Source organism: Sabethes cyaneus, chromosome 3 (genome assembly GCF_943734655.1).
Source record: "Sabethes cyaneus chromosome 3, idSabCyanKW18_F2, whole genome shotgun sequence".
NCBI classification, from domain to species: domain Eukaryota; kingdom Metazoa; phylum Arthropoda; class Insecta; order Diptera; family Culicidae; genus Sabethes; species Sabethes cyaneus.
In genome coordinates this window covers 83,912,562-83,932,793 of record NC_071355.1, presented here as the reverse complement: position 1 = coordinate 83,932,793, position 20,232 = coordinate 83,912,562, and the positions used below count along the sequence as shown (strand labels likewise).

At 39.8% G+C, this 20,232-nt stretch overlaps 1 protein-coding gene across 1 annotated transcript; it reads right to left on the bottom strand.

The window, feature by feature from the left end:
• Positions 1-271: 271 nt before the first annotated feature.
• On the bottom strand, positions 272-19,505 carry LOC128742022 (cytochrome P450 4C1-like). Its single transcript, XM_053838199.1, has 5 exons — positions 19,086-19,505; positions 2,397-2,591; positions 2,133-2,318; positions 1,448-2,071; positions 272-1,390 (listed from the first exon to the last, which is right to left on the bottom strand). Exons 1-5 carry the CDS (start codon positions 19,249-19,251, stop codon positions 1,047-1,049), a joined length of 1,515 nt encoding a protein of 504 aa, XP_053694174.1. The 5' UTR covers positions 19,252-19,505; the 3' UTR covers positions 272-1,046.
• Between the last annotated feature and the right edge of the window lie 727 nt (positions 19,506-20,232).

Sequence of the window (20,232 nt, the reverse complement as noted above, 5' to 3'; positions counted from 1 at the left end):
ATCAGCAACATCAAATTCCAAACTCCCGGATCCTCTTCTCCACTCTTTGTTCCCCTCTCACTCCTACATAACCAAGCCCCAGCTAATGTCATTCTCGTTAGTGACGAAACCGCAAATTAGTTCACAGTGAATGGTATAATATTATCAAGGATCGTTCAACTTCTAGGTTTCGGTGATGATTTTGACATCATAACATGATTTTTTTTTCAAAACTCACAATGGCCTTATCATGGTCACATGTTGTCTAGTGTAGCACATTTTAATGCTGAAAAATAACCAATTTTACTGATTAGCTTTTATTTTAATGCACTGTGCAGCAATTTGGCGATGCTTTTCAGCTGTATAAGATTATTCTTATAATACTCGCTAATTAATTACTGCTTAGTGACAATGCTGCAGTCTAGTAAATAATGAACAAATCAGTGAAAAAAGAACGGTTGGGTATTACGCGCATTTTTAACACTTTTGGGCACAGTTAACTTGCTTTCCAATTTACTTCAAGTTGCTTAGTGATGATCTTTATGAAATTTCTAGAATTTAAGTTTTATTGCTTATTGATTATTGAATCAATACATTATTCTATTATGATTTCACTAATGAATCCATCTCCCAATTTACTAGGTACATCACTTAATATATAGAATTCTTTCTACTTCGAATGCCTGTGCGTCACCATATGTATTCGAATAGCTACGAAGGGCAGGCATGGCACGATCATTTTGACTTAATTTTGAATTATTTGAATCAAACCGCTTCGGTCAAACAGAATTTGGGAAAATTATTCCTGAGAAATTTGTAAAGCTATAGTTATTATCTTCAATTGCTGAATAAAGCTTGACTCATTCAAAAGAAACAAAATCGAATTAAAGTGATCGTGCAGTGCCATGTGCCTAATGAAGAGTGTTTTAAAAGCCTGGCAGATATTGTCTAACTTACACAATTATATTGCATCACATGGATTAGGTGGGCATTTTTGCGTATTTCAAGTCCCTTGGAAACCCAAAAGATGATTTCTGATAATCCATAATTGCCTAGTAAGCAACAGGTTAGTCGCGTTTTTCCAAACTGATCAGACAACCATTCGTAATTTTCAAAAGAATTGAATATTTGATATTAAGGGAATCCATTGTTAGCGAAGTTTTCACGCGGTATTTGCGGAGCAAATGAACAATCATGATCTTCATGAAAAGCCAAGCATATCGTATCCCAAGACAATTGCGGGGACCGGCACTGAATGGAATATATGCGTAAGGATGGCGTTTAGCTGCCTTTTCCGGTAGAAAATTGTCTGGATCGAATAGGTGTGCTTTTGGGCCCCAAATGTTGGGATCTCTCTGAACTTGGTAAATGGCTCCTATAATCTGCGAATGGGCTGGGATAGTGTTCTTATCTGTAAAAGACATATAAGAAAATATTTCGGTGCGATATGTTATGATATTGAAGTTACCATTCAGTTTAATGTCATGAGTTGACACCCGAGCAACAATTGGAGCAACTGGAAATAACCGCATCGTTTCCTTACATACTTGTTCGATATAAGTCAGTTTGGCGATGTCATCCAATGATACGTATTGTTTTTTATCTGGGCAAATCTCCATGACTTCCTGATAAACCTTTTCTTGCACGTCGGGATGCATAGCCATCATTAACAGTACGCTAGCCATTGTAGTTGATGTCGTGTCACTGCCAGCGAATATTATTGTATCCAAGTGCTGGGTAATGTCTTCTTTAGTGAGTTGTTGACGTTCTCGACTTAGCTGCAGGAGAGAATCCAGAAAATTGAGTGGTTTCGTACTGTCCGTTTTTGATTCTGAAGGATTTTCCTTCGTTTTAGACGACATAAGTTCTTCAACTCTGCGCTGTTCCATTACTTTGTATGTCAGCTCTCGAGCGCTTCGTAAAATTTCTTGCTCTCTTTTGTATGCTTTGGTTAGTCGATAAATAAATTCAGGGTAGAGGGTTGGTGAGAATATTCTCCGTGCTATGATATCGAAAAATTCGTCCTGAAGACCCAGATAATAATCACCGGTTTTAGTTCGCTGCATGTCGAAGTCTAGTCCAAGTGCGGCATCTAAAATGAATGTTCAAGAGATTATTTTGTACATTTATAATTTTTGCTAGAACATGCTTACAGTAAATTACATCCAACGCACATTTAGCAATGTCATGAAAGTAGTCACGTTCTTTACCATCGGCAAATTGTTCTAAGCGTCCGACTAAAATATCACTTTTTTCGTTAAACACATCCACTGAACTATTTGCAATTGCTGGCCCCAACGAAACTCTCAGAGATTTTCGTTGACCTCTCCAAATATGGGCTGCAATAATGGAACATTTGTAACCGGTCGAAAATTCGTTATAATGTTATGCGCTATAATGCAACACAATTGAATTACCTGGAGAAGCGAATATACCTCGGTTAACACGAAGAAAGCTGTAATGCATTGATTTGTCGAGACAGTACGGCGAGTTCAGCATCACCTGTAATTCCTCGGCGCTGTATAGAAATACGTTCACTGATGGACCAATGTGGATACACAATGGAGAAGGATAGTAGTTCCCAAGATTTTTAAGGTTGTGGTAGATAGCCTCTGAAATGACATGAAGTTGTTTCAATTAATAATAATTTTTGAAAATTTAGGGAATTGAAAATTGAAATTTTGTCTCGGACATAAAATAAACTGTTTGGATAAAATAAGTCGTTCGAGTCATTTGGGTATACTCAGTGTCAGTTGATTATTGGAGCACCATTCAAACAAATCATCCAGATAACGTATTAGTTCGATACAGTCTGCTCTGGATCGTATCACAAGACACAGCTTGCTTAAGATCATCCGCACAAAGAAGTCTGCATCCTAGTGGTATGATAAAACAGACGTCGTTGAAAAACAAAGAGAAAAGCAGAGGCCCGAGATTGCTTCCTTGGTGCACATCTGATGAGCTGACGAAGCCGAATGATTCATGGTTCCCGATCTTCACAGAAAGAAAACGGTTAATCAGGTATGATCTGAGCCACTTGACGAAGCTATAAGAGGCTCCCAATCGAGCAATTATTGCCACCAGAATAGAGTGATCGCCTCAGTCAAATGCGGCTTTAATATCTGTGGTGTATATGCTATCAACTTGAGCACCATCTTCCATATGTTTAATGCAGTGTGGTGTGAACTGAGCTAAATTAGTGGTTGTAGTTCTACCTGGAAAGAAGCCAATGTCGGTCGGTAAAGATATAGGACGTAGCTTAGTGTAACATTATTTTTCCTATTAGTATTTCGAACAGCTTGGAGGCAGCGCACAGGGATGTTAAACCCAGTGTTGCGAAGCCCGCACTCGTGTGGTCTAATTTTCTCACACACGCGCACTCATTCTAATGAACACGCCGCACAGTGGGGCGACTCCATACAAATGCTGGCCAAGCAAAAAAATCTCTTTAAGGGGGCATAGTACTTTTTACACCATATTTTTGCCTAATTTCAAATATTTTATTCTCGATAACGCGAAAAGCGAATCGATTCGGGTTTTTTGCATTCCAAACATTGCACTTTATACTAATATTTACAATTTTGTTTGCATCTTCCCCTCTCCCCTACGGCTCCTTGAACATGATCGTTCGAAAAAAACATGATTTGCGGTACCATGGATTGGCGCTGGGGGTCTTATCCGAATTGAAATACAGTGGTATTCCGATTATATCTACACCTGATTTAATCTACACCCGATTTTAGGTACCCCCGATTTTGTCTACCATTTTGACCCGGTTTTATCTACCTTTTTTTTAATTGTTATTTTAACCGTGTGGCATGAAAATTTGAAAGATTTCAGGAACTTATGCATAACAGAGAATATTTCTTTGTATTTTATAGTTTACTATATGGCATCTGTGGTGTGTAATTATACACAGAATGTGTATAATAATGCTGAAGTCAAATACGCAAAGTAACTTCCATTTATTTTGTAACGCATAATTTTAACATTTCACAATGATCCTTTGTGAGATTTTTCTATACCGTAGCGCTAACGGGCACACCTTGTCTCAGCTAGGAACTCTCTCTCTCCTTATAAATTCTCAGCTTTTGAACCGTTGAATCGATTTTAATGATTTTATTACAAAAAAATTGTATTTTAATGAACTTTTCAAAAAAAAAACAAAAACAGAAAAAAACAATAAACTGGCGTTCAAAGTTTTTTTATGATTGCAAAAACATTTTTTGTAGGAAATCCTTAAAATCACTTAAAACATTTAAAATATTCGTTATCAATTTTTTTAATAATACATTCAATGACAAGCTAGTTGTTTACATACGATATCAAAAAAACAGATGTAACTTTTTTAGTTTTTGAGATAGTCTTTTTTTAAGAAATAAAGATACGAAAATGTAATGGACTCGCATGGCTTTTTATTTTAGAGACGCATTTCTTTGTCAAAAAACCCCTTTTATTACTAGTAAAAACAAAAACCATGCGTCTCCATTGTATTCTTGACACTTTATGCAAACTTAAAGTTTCTTTGGTCTACACACCATGTAAACACAAAAAGTGAATGTTTTCAACAATTTTGCGACAATAAAAAAACTGGGCTTCAGTCTAATATTTTTTCTGAAAAGCTTAATAAATTACTTTCCATTTGGTATTAACATTATTCAAATCGGTTCAATAGATCAAAGGTTATGAATCTTTAAAGAAAGAAAGGTGGAAAAAATGGTAACTTTTGGGACCACACTGACTCAGAAAAGAGAACCCTAAGTGCCAAATAAAAATACGGTTCTAAAATTTACTGCAAAGGAATAAGTGCACACAATTTGAATAAAATCGGAGCAGTTTTGAATTTCGATATGTCTTTTTTCATAATATGCTGAGTGTACGTACATTATGGCTAATGGTTGATATGATGAATAAAATGTGCCCTAAGCGCAAAATTACGCTGAAATGATACGCTATTGAAGAAAATGGTCAACATTAACAATATTTTTCGTTCATTTAAATTATTTTGGAGCAATTTATTTGTCCCCAAATTTGTCTACTTTCCAAATATATCTACCAAAAATTTTCGGATGGGTAGATAAAATCGGTAAACCACTGTATTTCAAAACGACATGAAAGTATATTAAATTATCTCGTGTTTGACCCATCCTTTTTTTAAAATTCGAACGCATAACAAAATGGCGGACATTCAAACATAAAAGTAAGGTTTTTAGTCGAAAAAATTGACTTTAAACATTTCTAAAAAATACAAAAATAGTAATATCAAAAATAGGATGGGTCAAACACTAGATAATTTTGTTGGCTTTAAAACAAAAAAAGAATCATGAGAATTGCTTGAGCCGTTCTTGAGATATTTATGGTACCGACTTTCTAAACCTGGTTTCGAGAAAAACGACGTTGAACTTTTTATTCGCCGTGTAATCGCTCCAGACATGCGCGGTACAAATAGCTGTAACTTTGTCAATTTTTGGAATTCATTGAAATGACTTGAAACACATATGGTCAAAATGTTAATCTTTCGAAATAATCAATAAAAAAAATTTCGATTTTTTTAAGTTGAAAAAGTACTATGCCCCCTTAAATGAAATCTATACCTATAAAGAAGGATTTCTGTCTGTCTGTCTGTATGTTCCTTATAGAATCGAAAACTACTGAACCAATCGGCATGAAAGTGTGCATCTAGAGGTTTTTTGGGGCCAGGAAAGGTTTTAGTGATGGTTAGAAACCCCTCCCCCCACTAAGAGGGGGGGCTCCCATACAAATGAAACACAAATTTCTGTATAACTCGACAACTAATCAAGCAAATAGAACAAAATTTGGCATGTGGGTGTTTTCGGTGACAAGAATTTATTCTATGGTAAATTGAGACCCCTCCCCACTTTAAGAGGGGGGGCTCCTATACAAACGAAATACAAATTTCCTCATAACTTGAGAACTAATCAAGCAAATGGAACAAAATTTGGCACGTGGGTGTTTTTGGAGACAAAATTTTTTTCTATGATGAATTGGGACCCCTCCCCACTTTAGGAAGGGGGGATCCTATATAAATGAAATACAGATTTCCTCATAACTGAAGAACTAATCAAGCAAATGGAACAAAATTTGGCATGTGAAAGTTTTTGAGGGCAAGAATATTTTCTATGGTGAATAAGGACCCCTCCCCACTTTAAGAGGGGGGGCTCCTTACTTACTTACTTACTTACTTAATTGGCCTAACGTCTTATGACAAGGCCTGCGCAGTATAATTTCTCCATCTGTTTCGGTTCATGGCAACTGATCTCCAGTTCCGCGGGCACCCAGTGCTCGCCAGATCTCGCTCCACCTGGTCTTGCCACCTCGCTCGCTGTGCCCCTCTTCGTCTTGTTCCTACCGGATTTGATGCGAAAACCATTTTTGCAGGATAGTTGTCCGGCATTCTAGCAACATGTCCTGCCCAACGTATCCGTCTAGCTTTAACCACTTTCTGAATACTTGGTTCGCCGTAGAGACGCGCGAGCTCGTGGTTCATTCTTCGCCTCCATACACCGTTCTCTTGCACTCCGCCAAAGATGGTTCTTAGCACCCGCCGTTCGAAAACTCCGAGTGCTCGTAGGTCCTCTTCTAGCAATGTCCACGTTTCGTGCCCGTAGAGGACAACCGGTCTAATTAGCGTTTAATTAGCGTACAATGTGCACTTTGTACGGGGGCTCAGATTGTTCGACCGCAAGTGTTTGTGGAGTCCCTAGTAGGCCCGACTTCCGCTGATAATACGTCTTTTAATCTCACGGCTGGTATTGTTGTCCTCTGTTGCCAGCGAGCCAAGGTATACGAACTCGTCGACTACTTCGAACTCATCCCCGTCGATTACCACGGTGCTGCCCAAGCGAGCCCTGTCGCGCTCGGTCCCGCCCGCCAGCATATACTTCGTTTTAGACGTATTTATCTGCAATCCAATCTTCTCTGCTTCGCGTTTCAGTCTGGTGTACTGATCTTCCACCGCCTCAAATGTTCTGCCGACAGCATCCACGTCGTCAGCAAAGCAGATAAATTGACTGGATTTATTGAAAATCGTGCCCCGCATTTCGATCGCCGCTCGCCTTATAACACCTTCAAGCGCAATGTTGAATAGCAGGCAGGAAAGACCATCTCCTTGTCGAAGTCCCCTGCGAGATTCGAATGGGTCCGACAATCCACCCGAGATTCTCACACAGCACTGGATCCCATCCATCGTAGCCATGATAAGTCTAGTAAGCTTACCCGGAAAGCCGTTTTCGTCCAAAATTTTCCATAGCTCTTCTCGGTTTACGCTATCATATGCGGCTTTGAAATCGATGAACAGGTGGTGCGTGGGGACTCGGAATTCGCGGCACTTCTGGAGGATCTGCCGCAGGGTGAAGACTTAGTCTGTTGTAGACCGACCCTCCATGAAGCCGGCCTGGTAACTTCCCACAAATCTATTGGCTATTGGCGATAGTCGATGAAAGAGAACTTGGGACAGCACTTTGTAGGCGGCATTCAGGATAGTGATGGCTCGGTAGTTCTCACAATCCAGCTTATCACCTTTCTTGTAGATAGGGCAGATAACCCCGTCTTTCCACTCCTCCGGTAGTCGTTCCGTATCCCAAATCTTGACAATCAATTGATGCAGACAGCCGGCCAACTTGTCCGGGCCCATTTTAATAAGTTCCGCTCCAATGCCATCCTTTCCCGCTGCTTTGTTGTTCTTCAGCCGCTGGATGGCTTCTTTAACTTCCCTTATCGATGGGGGTGGCACATCTTCGTCGCTTGCTGGACCAATGTGGTCACTTCCTCCGCTATCATGGTCTTCCGCCTGCACGCCATTCAGGTGTTCATCGTAGTGCTGCTTCCACCTTTCGATCACCGCACGGTCATCAGTCAAGATACCTCCATCTTTATCTCTGCACATTTCGGCCCGCGGCACGAAGCCTTTGCGAGATCCGTTGAGTTTCTGATAGAACTTCCGTGTGTCGTGAAAGCGGTACAGCTGTTCGAGTTCTTCGCACTCCTTCTCCTCTTGGTGGCGCTTCTTTTCCTTGAAGAGTCGGGTTTGCTGCCTCCGCTTCTGTTTGTATCGCTCCACATTCTGACGGGTGGCTCTACGCAGCATTTGTACCCGCGCTGCGTTCTTCTCATCCAATATCTGCTGGCATTCCTCGTCAAACCATTCGTTACGTCGATTCGGTGCCACACTGCCTAGGACGTTCTCCGCTACGCTGTTAATGGCTGTTTTCACAGCATTCCAACAGTCTTCAAGAGGGGCTTCATCCAGCTCTCCCTCTTCCGGCAGCGCGGTTTCGAGAGATAACGCGTAGTTTTCGGCGACCTCTGGTTGCTTCAGTCGCGCTAGATTATACCGTGGCGGGCGGCGGTATCGTATGTTGTTCACAACAACGTATCCTTACCATCACTAGGTAGTGATCCGAATCAATGTTAGCGCCCGGATAGGTTCTGACGTCGATGTCTGAAAAGTGCCGACCATCTATCAGAACGTGGTCGATTTGTGATTCTGTCTGGTTGGGTGATCTCCAGGTGTACCGATGGTAGAGGTTATGCTGGAAGAAGGTACTACGTATGGCCATGTTCTTGGAGGCGGCGAAGTCGACAAGTCTTAGGCCGTTTTCGTTCGTTTGCGGGTGAGCGCTGAACCGTCCAATCACCGGTTTGAATTCCTCCTCCTGACCAACCTGAGCATTACAGTCCCCGATGATAATTTTGACATCATGTCTTGGGCAGCGGTCGTATTCACGCTCCAACTGCGCTTAGAATTCGTCTTTGTCATCATCGGTACTTCCGAGGTGAGGGCTGTGCACGTTAATTATGCTTATATTGAAGAATCGGCCCTTGATTCTTAATCTGCACATTCGGGGGTTGATCGGCCACCACCCGATCACCCGCTTCTGCATCTCGCCCATCACTATAAAAGCTGTGCCCAGCTCGTGTGTATTGCCGCAGCTCTGGTAGATGGTATGACCATCTCTATACGTACGTACCATCGTTCCTTTCCAGCATACCTCCTGCAGCGCTACGATGTTGAACTTGCGGCTCTTCACTTCTTTAGAAAGCACGCGGGTACTTCCGAGGAAATTTAGAGACCGACAGTTCCATGTTCCTAATTTCCAATCGTTAGTCCGTTTTCGTCGCCTGGGTATTTGCCGATTGTTCCGATTAGAGTTATTATTATTACTTACGGAGTCCATTGCTTTGGTTTTTTAGTGGTTCAGGCTTGCAAAGCCCGCAACCAACCCCACAGTATCGCCGGAGGGCCAACGTAGCTCGAAGGAGCCCTCCTCCCCTGTCAGCATACGACCTTGGTTTCCACCGGGGTTGGTTACCCGATCTCCACCCGAGGTTGCTCGTATCCCGGCTGGTACCACGAGGAGGTTGGGGTAGGAGTTGCTAGGTAAGAGGCTGTGAACCAATGTGGGGTCTATTTTATGCCCAGTGCACAAGGCACCGATGGTACGCATTACCAAGCCATTTACCAGCCGGGGGGCTCCTATACAAACGAAATACAAATTTCCTCATAACTCGAGAACTAATCAAGCAAATGGAACCAAATTTGGCATGTGAAAGTTTTCTAGGGCATGAATATTTTCTATGGTGAATTAAAACCCCTACCCACTTTAGGAGGGGGGGGGCTCCTATACAAATGAAATTCAAATTTCCTCATAACTCGAGAACTAATCAAGCAAATAGAACCAAATTTGGCATGTGGAGGTTACTGGAGGCAAAAATTTTTTCTATGATGAATTGGGACCCCTCTCCGTTTTAGGAGGGGGGATCCTATACAAATGAAATACAAATTTCCTCATAACTGAAGAACTAATCAAGCAAATGGAACAAAATTTGGCATGTGAAAGTTTTTGAGGGCAAGAATATTTTCTATGGTGAATAAGGACCCCTCCCCACTTTAAGAGGGGGGCTCTCATACAAACGAAATACAAATTTCCTCATAGCTCTAGAACTAATCAAGCAAATGGAACCAAATTTATCATGTGGGTGTTTTTGTAGGCAAGAATATTTTCTATGGTATATTTTCTATGGATTTCCCCACTTTAAGAGGGGGGGGGGGCTCCTATACAAATGAAAAACAAATTTCTTCATAACTCGAGAACTAATCAAGCAAATGGAACCAAATTTGACATGTAAGTGGTTTTGAACGCAAGATTTTTTTCTATGGTGAATTGAGACCCCTCTCTTCTTTAGAAAGCGAGTTATGGCCCATCTCCTCTTTAAGAGGGTGGGCTTCCATACAAATGAAATGCAAATTTCCTCTTATCTCGAGAACTAATCAATCAAATGGAACCAAATTTGGCATGTGGGAGATTTTGGAGTCTTGAATTTATTTTACGATAGTTAGAGACCTCTCACCCCTGTGGTAGGGGGATATGGACTCTCATATAAATAAAACAGAAATTTTTGCGAAACTCAAAAACTAATCGAACTCGAGAAATTCGAGACTCTTCCATAAAACATTAGTCAATACAAGACCACAAAAACTAGCCGTCGGAAGCACCTTCCACTGGGGGGCTTGCAAAACTCGAGATTGTGACAAAGATCATCCGAGATTCATGATTTATGTACAACACAGGTTAATTTGTGGCAATACGAAGTTTGTCGGATCAGCTAGTTATATTATAAATTAAGGATAATATGTGGTTCTTAAGTAATTTTGGGGTGCTGAGCCCGAATTTCAGGTTTATTATGCATTATAACGTTTTTTTTTGAGTTAGGGAGCATTTTCAACTATTTTTCAAATATTTTTTAAGTATAATGACGTATAAGAAATGAGGGTCATTTGAAAAACTATTGCAGATTGATTTTCATAGGATAAAACATTTTATAAAACAATACAAACCAAGTATGAGCTTTAATAAACAACACAAAACCACATATAAGTTAATATTAATTAAAATTCAAAGCTTTTCCTCTTATTATTTTTCTTAATCTTCTTTATCTCCATCTTCTTCTTCTTCTTCTTCTTCTGTTTCTTCATCTTCTTCTGCTTCTTCTTCTTCTTCTTGGTCTTCTTCTCCTTCTGCAGAATCACTCGTTCCACATTTCGTCTTCAATAGTAATATAGCGTTCTCAGGAAGATTTTTCTAATTACATTTTTCTGTTTCGAAGAAGCTATAAACTTTACCCGAGAAATAAGAAGACGAATAATTCTATCACGATTTGCATGTAAAAAATTGTCTTGTATTTTTATCACTTTTTTTAGCATAAGGCAATAAGCTTATTTTCGAGAGGGTCAATACCGGTGTAGTGGCTAGCATTCACGCCTCTCACGCCGAGGACCTGAGTTCAATTCCCAACCCCACAGAAGTCACGAATGACTCGAGTTGTTAAAGTGACTATAATTAAACAAAAAAAACTTATCTTTGTGCTTCTTCTGTCATTTGTCATATCAGCAATATAGTTGTCTAGATTCATTTGTGACCGCGAATTCAAATTCTTTGCTTTGCAGTGGACGTATTGTATGAGGAGTATATCCTGACATAAAGGTTTTTGGTATACAAACAATAAGTTTCGAATTTTTTTGAAATAATGTGTTCAAGAACTTGCTTTGAGAAAATTTCTCAACCTTTTAATTAATGTCATATCTATACCCGAGATTTCAGAACTAATACCAGGATTAGCATAGGATCTTCGAGCTGTATTTCCGTCATTACTATTGCCGTATCCTCCAGATTTTCTCCAACCTCTAAAATCTACAAGTCGAAATGCAATATGGACCATGCATTCGAAGCAGTTTACCCAACCATGTAAAGGAGATATCCCATAATTGAGATATCCTACGTTTACTTTGAGTGATTGCATTTTGTCTATATTTTTGAATTCTGAGGATGAATAAGGGTGAAAAATATTAAAAAAAGGCGAAAATGAGCAAAATGGGGCACTTCCCGATGATAAACAGGAAAGGGGTCGACACGACGCGATTCTCCGGAAAATTTTACATAAGATCACCTATATTTTATAAGCCTGCAGGCCGTATCTTAATTGCGTCCGTTTTTTCTCTCGTTTTTGCCCATAGTGCATTGGTTTAATGCGTGTGTACAGGTCAAAATTTTGAATTTGGAACCTTTCTGAGGACGGGACATATTCAAAAATTTTCGATTAATCCATGTAATCCATCTGGTTACAATCAGCATCAATTTAGAGTGAAATCAAAATAACATTTTTATGCAAATCAGATTCAGATTCATGTATATCATCATTCAACTGTATGTAGTCATTTCTAGCAGCAGTTAAACCATTTATAATTGCAGTCGAAATCAGATCGCAAATCAGATAGCCAAACTGAACGGACAGCTTGTCGTTACTGTAGGTGTAACGAATGCTGTTCTGCGATATTCTGGAAAGTATTACGTTATCAATCGATGAAATATTATTACTAGGAGATCATGAAGATAGCACTGCTCGGGCTAGGTAGTACTGATTAATACCCAGTTAAAAATTACAGCTTCAGCAAACTCAAAGTCAACAAATGAGTGTCAATGATTTGTATTGAAGTATTTGTGGTTTGCTATTCTTTCCAATTAGTGATTATTGTTGCAATTATCCCTATCGGTGGAATTGTTCTCCACTAACAATAGCATTGCTGCAGTGATAAAATAATTTATTCTACTGAAACATCTGGAGCTGCTGTGCTCACGACGCGCGTAATTTTGAAGAGTTTCAGTACTGCTAGGTAATATTAATTGGATAAATTGTTGCTACAGCTGGTAGATATGATGTGTTAAGACGTGGCCGGAACTAAAAACCAGACGGAATTAATTGTGTTAATGGCAGGCGTGATTGGAGATCTAATCTGTTTGTCTGTGGGTACAAAATGTTTCTCTGCTTAAGTTTAAACGAATATTAGTCGGATTGCATCAAAACGAAACATTTGACCGATGACTGGATATCAACAAACAATGCCGATTATCCTATCAGTGATCTTTGGTGATGGAGTTGAATAGAATATCGTTGGTACTACTTTACTGGTGATAAATTTGGAAGTTGGTAGTAAGATCTTTAATTTGATCAATGTTTTTATTATGATTGCAATTTCGATAAGACAGCATTTTGATCAGAGAAGCTGTTGCTTGTAAATAAATCTCGTATACATTTAGTCCATTCGAAACAGAGAGTTCCGCAGCAATTAGCGACTTACCGTTGAATTGCTCAATTGCTCGTGAAAAGACGGTTATAATATATTATAATGATGATAATATATATGCTAATTAATCAATCGTTTCAAATCTTGTTTTGTGCAAGTCTTAAGGGAAGCACACGTGTATATATTTTTAACAAAATCCCCTTTAATTGTTGCTTGAATCTATAAAAATGCGCACCAGCGTGTCCAGACTCAGATAGAAGGTGACGAAAGAAACTTTTATGATGTATTCTTTCAATTAAACTTAGTGTGCCTAAACATTCTTTATATTTTGATTTTGACTCAATTTATTGTTTAGTTTCAATAAACTATTCTCCTGTTTTGTCTGCTATTTAGGCCACTACATATATTTTATAAAGTTTTTGTCCTCCCGATGTTGCGGCAACTGAAGGAGGAGATGGGGGTGCGAACTACCCCCGCTTTTTGCTCAGTACATTGTTTGAACTTCCCTTTCTGTTACGTTCTGAGAGCGTTAACACTTTTTGAGCCCCTTAAAAGGAATCATAAATTCCACTGGGTGCTCATTGTGTAATAAAATTAGTATTTATACCATTTTTGTTAATACCTCAGCTATAAATTTGTGTTTAGTTTGTTCGCTGTCCAGTTTTTCCTACTAGCTGAGGTCTGTAAGTGTTCGATACCACGGGGCTCTCTGTGTGAGCTTTTTGGTAACGGAGGTGTGTGTGGAAATAACACTCATTTTTCGAGTTGAATACAACAGAGGATACAACCAATTGATTTTACTTAAAAATTATTGACTCTTACTCTAATAGTGAATGCTAACCACTACACTGGGACTGATCCCATCAATTATTTTAATAATTTAGACAATTAAATAGTAATACGCATTAAAATAAACATAAATTTCTATTACCCTAATAGGTGAATTCATGATTATCCTAATAATACAGAAATCTGCACAAAATTTTATTAATAATCTTCTCCAAAGACACCCTTGAAAAATAAGGCATTTCCACGCAATAGGAAATCATCGTGTTTATGATGGTCCCACTGAATGTGGAGTAATTGGATGGCCTCATTGCCCCATTGACCCAAGCATAATCAATATCAAGGCATAACAGTTCTCAATTCTGCCCACAAGGTGGTCTCCTGTATCCTGTTGTTTAGACTGAGACCGTTAGCGGAGCTCCTCGTCGCTCCTGGTTGGTTCTCGTGAGGGCCGCACCATTATGGATCAAATGTGTTAGTTAGGAGTTCCTGCCCAAGCAACAATGCGAGTTTTATTGTACTCTTATGGCGGTTTTCATGACCAATTTTGGACTTAAATGCCATCATAAGAGTGCAATAAAACTTAAATTATTACTTGGGGTGGGTGGAATACAACTTGTAGACTTATCATCTGTTTGTTGATGTTAAGGCGACGTACGATTTAGCCAACGAAATGAGCTGTGACAGATAATGCTAGAATGTGGTTTTTCGACGAAACTTTTTAAGCTGATTCTTACGATATTGGATCATGCGTTAAAATCGTGCGTCAAAATGATGTGGCAGAATAGCGGTGGGACAAAAAAAAATCGCTTACGTGATGTTGGGTAGACTGAAGCATGGAAATACGTTCTTTTATCTGCTATACATCAGCAGTATTAACAGCAAAGGTGAAATGTGAAAAGGAAATGTGTCACGGGAAGGAATTGTTAGTGAAAACGAATTGATCTGGATCCACCGTGGATCACTATCATTTGAGCTCGCGTACGATTCGAGGACGTGTTTGGTTACGTGGCCATTGTGAAACCGGTTGTGGAAATCCGAAATATCGATATAAGAAAAACCACGTGAAATCAGTTTACCGAGACTACTATGAAGAATATGTACTATCAACTTACTCCATTAGATTAGTTATTAGATAAAACATATTCAATAAAGGCTATTAGATAAAACATTCTTAAAAACCTTGACTGCTTTATCAAAGAGATGTTCACGACTCGAACGCACGAGATACCTCATTTATAATTTATTAATTTATATTAAAAATTATTATGCACGTGCGAGATTTACGGGTCCTGAAACCACGTGACAAACTTGAATTTTTTATACCTCAAAATAAAAATCAGGTCCGATTAAATGAGCCAATATAGTCCCTAAGTTGATAAGCATTTCCTCTTACCAGCGCTAATATGCAGAGATCTTATTCTTTTCTATTCTTCTGTATTAATTTTAATGGAATTTAATTTTATTGCAAAGTTTTATTGAGCACGATTCATTTTGAGTGCTTCTTTTATATAAATCATTATATTTCGTAACCACTATATTTAGATAATCACTATATTCAGCTGTAATGCTTATTTTATGTAGTAGAACACAAACTTTTTAAAATAGTAATATTATTTTGGGCGAATTTCAAAACGTGTGCATAAATTCTGCTAGTTACATACTCGCGAACGCACAGCCTCGTAGTTTTTTATTGCGCAATTGTCACACTCGACGCGAGAAATGATTTTAATAACGCTAGTTGGGACTCCATAGCCAACTCGCTTCGGAACGTCCAAGTGCCGGTGTCGCTATACAAGATTCTGGAAAATTACTTCCAGTATCACGCACTATGTGTAACACGGAGGAGGGTCAGAAGTGCATTCCAATCACCGCAGGGGTTCCGCAAGGTTCCATATTGGGCCCGGTTGAGTTGACGGCTGCCCACTCTATAATCATTGTTGAAGAGTGGATGCGCTCCAGGAAACTGGAGCTTGCGCATCATAAAACGGAGGTTATCGTGGTGAACAACCGATGCAAGTCGGTGCAGCAAGCAAAGATCTGCAGCGGTGACTGCACTATTTCGTCAGCGCGGTCCTCGAAACTCTTGGGAGTCATGGTCGACGACACGCTCAAGTTCGGGAGCCACGTCGACTATGCCTGCAAGAGGGCTTCCACAGCTATTTCGGCATTGTATCGTATGATGTCTAATAGCTCTGCGGTATATGGCAGCAAGCGAAGGCTATTAGCCAATGTGGTCCAGCCCACACTTAGGTATGGCGGACCGGTGTGGTTATCGGCGTTAGGAACCAAAAGTTATCTAGGTAAGCTGGAAAGTACCTATCGCCTCATAAGCTTGAGTGTGGCGAGCGCGTATCGCACAGGTTCACATGACGCAATCTGCGTCTTAGCGGGTATGATGCCTATTGGCATCATCATCAGTGAGGACGTAGAGTGCTTCAACCAACGTGGAACTAGAGGTATACGGAGTACCACAAGATCGTTCTCAATGGTCACATGGCAGCGGGCATGGTCTAATTCCACAAAAGGCCGCTGGACACATTGATTTATCTCGGCAGTATCCGGGTGGGTCGACAGGCGCCACGACGAAGTCAACTTCCACTTGACACAGATTCTTTCAGGGCTTGGTTGTTTTAGACAGTATTTGCACAAGTTCGGGCAAGCGGAGTCCCCCGCGTGTCCCGAATGCGTGGATGTAGAGGAAACTGCAGAACATGCCTTCTTATGCCCGTATTTCGTGGGCGCGAGAAGCAGTATGATGGCAGTGGGCGGACGGGACACTTCTCCGGATAATGTGGCCCAAAGGATGTGTTCTAGCTCGGACGTCTAAAAGGGCGGTCAATGGGGCTGCTACTCAGATTGTACTTGAGCTACAAAACCGCTGGAGAGCCGATCAACGGCGAGTAAATAGCCTAACTACCATCTTAATGCACCCTTTAAGCACAATAGCCCCTCCCTGAAGTAATACCGATAAGGTGGTGTCAGGGAGGATTAAGCCTGGAGACTCGAGTAGGGTTTTAATGGGTCGGTATAACTAACCCCACACTACCTGAGTAGGTGTCTGATAGCAGATTTCCCTACTCGTAAAAAAAGCCTCGAAGCTCACTCAAGGTCAGCAACTCGTGAGCAACCAATATCCACTAGTTTGTATGGATACAGATTTTGCATTGCTCTTTGTTTTCTTCTTCATCTTACGCCCCTCTTTACACACGCGGTTGACTCCTTGTAGACTCCTAATCTGTTTGATGACTTTAGGATAGCATACGATTTAATCAACGGAATGAGCTGTGACAGATATCGCTAGAACATATTTATTCGACAGAACTTGTCAAACTGATTCGTATGATTTTGTATCATGCGTTAAACTATGCATCAAAATTATATACCAACAGCTGGTGATATCCCAGCCACCTTCGTGATGTTGGATGGATAAAACAAGGGAATGCGGTAAGGAACGGGACTATCTCAATCTCACATGCTTTTTAGTTTTGTGGTTTTGTCGAAGTCATGGTTGACAGCAGGCAACATGGGAGTCTAAATGGTGTTGGTTCCAAGGTAGAGTAGTATAGGAAACGATTGAAGCAGGGTAGCATCTTGGTACGCTCGTGACATGTGATGACGATGTAAACCACAAAGTAAAACGACGAATCGTAGCTGCGAATCGGGCTTTGTACGGATTACGTAGCCAGCTGTAGTTCCGTAGCGCACAAAACGGAAACTCTACAGAGCACCAATTCTTCCGGCGGCCCTTTGTGGACATGGACCATGAACGTTCGACGAGTGCCTGGGATTTTGAGCGTAAAATTTTGTGATAAATACTTGGTATCAAAATAGAAAATGGAGTGTAGCGAAGATGCATGAACCACGAGCTGTATAAGGCATACAAATATGCTGACATAGTAAAGGCCGTATAATGTGGCAGGCTGCAATGTTTCTTAAAAATGTACCTCAGCTGTACTTATAAATTTACTTTTTTGATATGGAGTAACCGCAATTCATAAAGAATAATATTAAACTTGGAAAAGAAGATGATGCACGCACGCGCCCCTGTGTATCACACCCTGGGCACACCAATGAGAGTTCATGACGCTCAGTCATTACGCCTAGTATTAACTGCTAACTTCTGATATAAAAGTTACTATCAATATCTGAGATCAAACGGTGCCTAGGCGCCGCGGGATGAATGATTTTTGTTCATTACTGTTTATAATTAGGCGTGAAATCGATAAAGCTTGTAGATAACTGTCAGTTCTATAATATCTATAAGGTATCACGATTAAATTGGGTGCTTTTTCAGTCATTAAAAAATTTAGCCAAATGTATAGGTATTTCATTTTTGCTTTTTAATAGAATAGTAAAGTTTTTTTTTGATCGCTGGCTGAATAAAACATGATTTTTACTTATCTTTTAAATTAAGCATTTTAGCTAAAAGGGCTTGAATTTTTTTAAATAATTGAACAGGTTTAGCCCGAAGGATCCGAGAATTTTATGAAATTTTGTTCATGGTCTTATGAACGAATCCCGACTGGGAGAGGCTAAAAGAGTCAATAGGATGGTAACACTAGTCACGCGATTGTCCTGTACTCTAACAGTTGGTGGCGAAGTCTATCGAATACAAACATAGAAGGTCAAGTTTTGAGGACGGAATGTAGCACCGCGACATTGGCGTGCTTTATGAGCAAAAAGAATAAATGAAAAACACCAGTTCTCCTGATTCTATACAAAACAATTTTTTCTAGCAATTTTATATGTTCCTGTATAAAACTTCATAAAATTCTTCGACTCTTCCGCTCGTTTTGTACGGTAATTTTGAAAAGTCCTCAATCATCATTATGATAACTATGAACACTTTTAATTAACTCAACTTTTGTAAAATATTAATTTAACAACGATCAATTGGTTATTATATGTCTTTCAAATAATACCAAATGCATTTAAATTAGTCCACCTTTAGACGAGTAAAACGAGTGAGTTTAAAATAGGACAGACCAAATGAAACATTAATGCACAGAAGTTGGTCAATTTTTAATCACTTAGCATAGTGGACACAATTTTGCATACCTTAGCTAACAAGGTCACTGCCTTTCCTAATTGTCTCTAGTGAACTGTAAAATCGCGCTCGTAAATTGACCGAGTTTTGTAAACAGTAATCTAGAATGCCCCTGACACTCGGCGCAAAGCGGTTTTCAGGTTCTGTTTTAGTTGCTCAATTACCCACCTGTGCTGGTAAACCGAACCAATATGTAGGCGTTCCCGATCAGCGGCAGCCTCGGAGGTCCATTCATGTTAGCCACGGCTGCAAGAATCTTTCTTCGGGTCCATCTCAAGTAAATGATCAGTGCAATCGTAGTTGAAATCAAATACACTATCACTGTGTTCCACATGCTTGCTGCTAAACTATTGGGTAATGCTGCACTGGCACTGGCGGCGTGGAGTTCTGTCTCAACGGCCTGGTTGCAGCCTGGCGTGTGCACTTGTAACGTTTTCAAACTCGAACCCAACGGTTGTAAAACTTTTCAGCACGAAATACTATATCCGAATGTTCTTTTGCAGGTCAGCTCAGCGGCACTGCTCGAAGGTAAATGACTTCATAGACTTTTACCACGAGGTACTGATTCATTTCGAGTAGCGTTATGTTCAAGATTGCACTAGTAAGCTGTGTTGAAAAAAGTGGTGGGGATTACTAAGTGATCATGTTGCTTTTTGACAGTTGATGCATTGCTTTCAGTTAGTTCTTTATATTGTGCAACGATGCAATTTAGTGAACAATTGTCACTGCTTATTGGACCATTTAGAAAAATTCGATCCTTTATAATATGTACAGTGGGTTTAGATTTTTATTTGTAGCTTAATTTTCGTGTTTTATTGTTCCAGATTGATTTGAATAGAAAATAGGGTATTTTTCGACAATTTACTTAAAGTGACACCACAAACTTGCTTAATCGATTTTACTTGAATTGCTTGTTTAAATATTCAAATCTGCATGGAATGTGAAGTTTAATGCTGGATGTGGTTGTGGTTGTAATGTGTGCTCGCTATTAGAATAAGAATGCAATGCTGAATTACTTGATTTGAACAGCTGGTTTGGAACTAAAACAGCTGTCCCCTGCAAATCGTTAGGAACGCTAACACATGCTGTTCTACTCGTTTTACTCGTAACGTACAACTCGAAACTATTAGAATAGGAAGGCAGCAAGCATAAAAATGTTATGCGATGAAATCAATGTAATGCACACCTTATGTAGTAAATCGCTAATTAAAGCCAACCTTAACCTTTACAGTGTAGTAGCATTCCGCCTATTATGACTGTTGCATCCAGATGTTTGGTTTTTAGCATATGAGTTTAGCGAACGTATTTGTTGTAT

What these genes read in the sequence shown, in the direction of transcription:
- LOC128742022 (XM_053838199.1), bottom strand. Translation starts at nt 19,251, where the DNA reads ATGTGGAACACAGTGATAGTGTATTTGATTTCAACTACGATTGCACTG. An exon ending in AGGTATATTCGCTTCTCCAG is followed by an intron (nt 2,319 to 2,396) that starts GTAATTCAATTG and finishes CCATTATTGCAG; the next exon opens with CCCATATTTGGAGAGGTCAA. An exon ending in TGCGTTGGATGTAATTTACT is followed by an intron (nt 2,072 to 2,132) that starts GTAAGCATGTTC and finishes CATTCATTTTAG; the next exon opens with ATGCCGCACTTGGACTAGAC.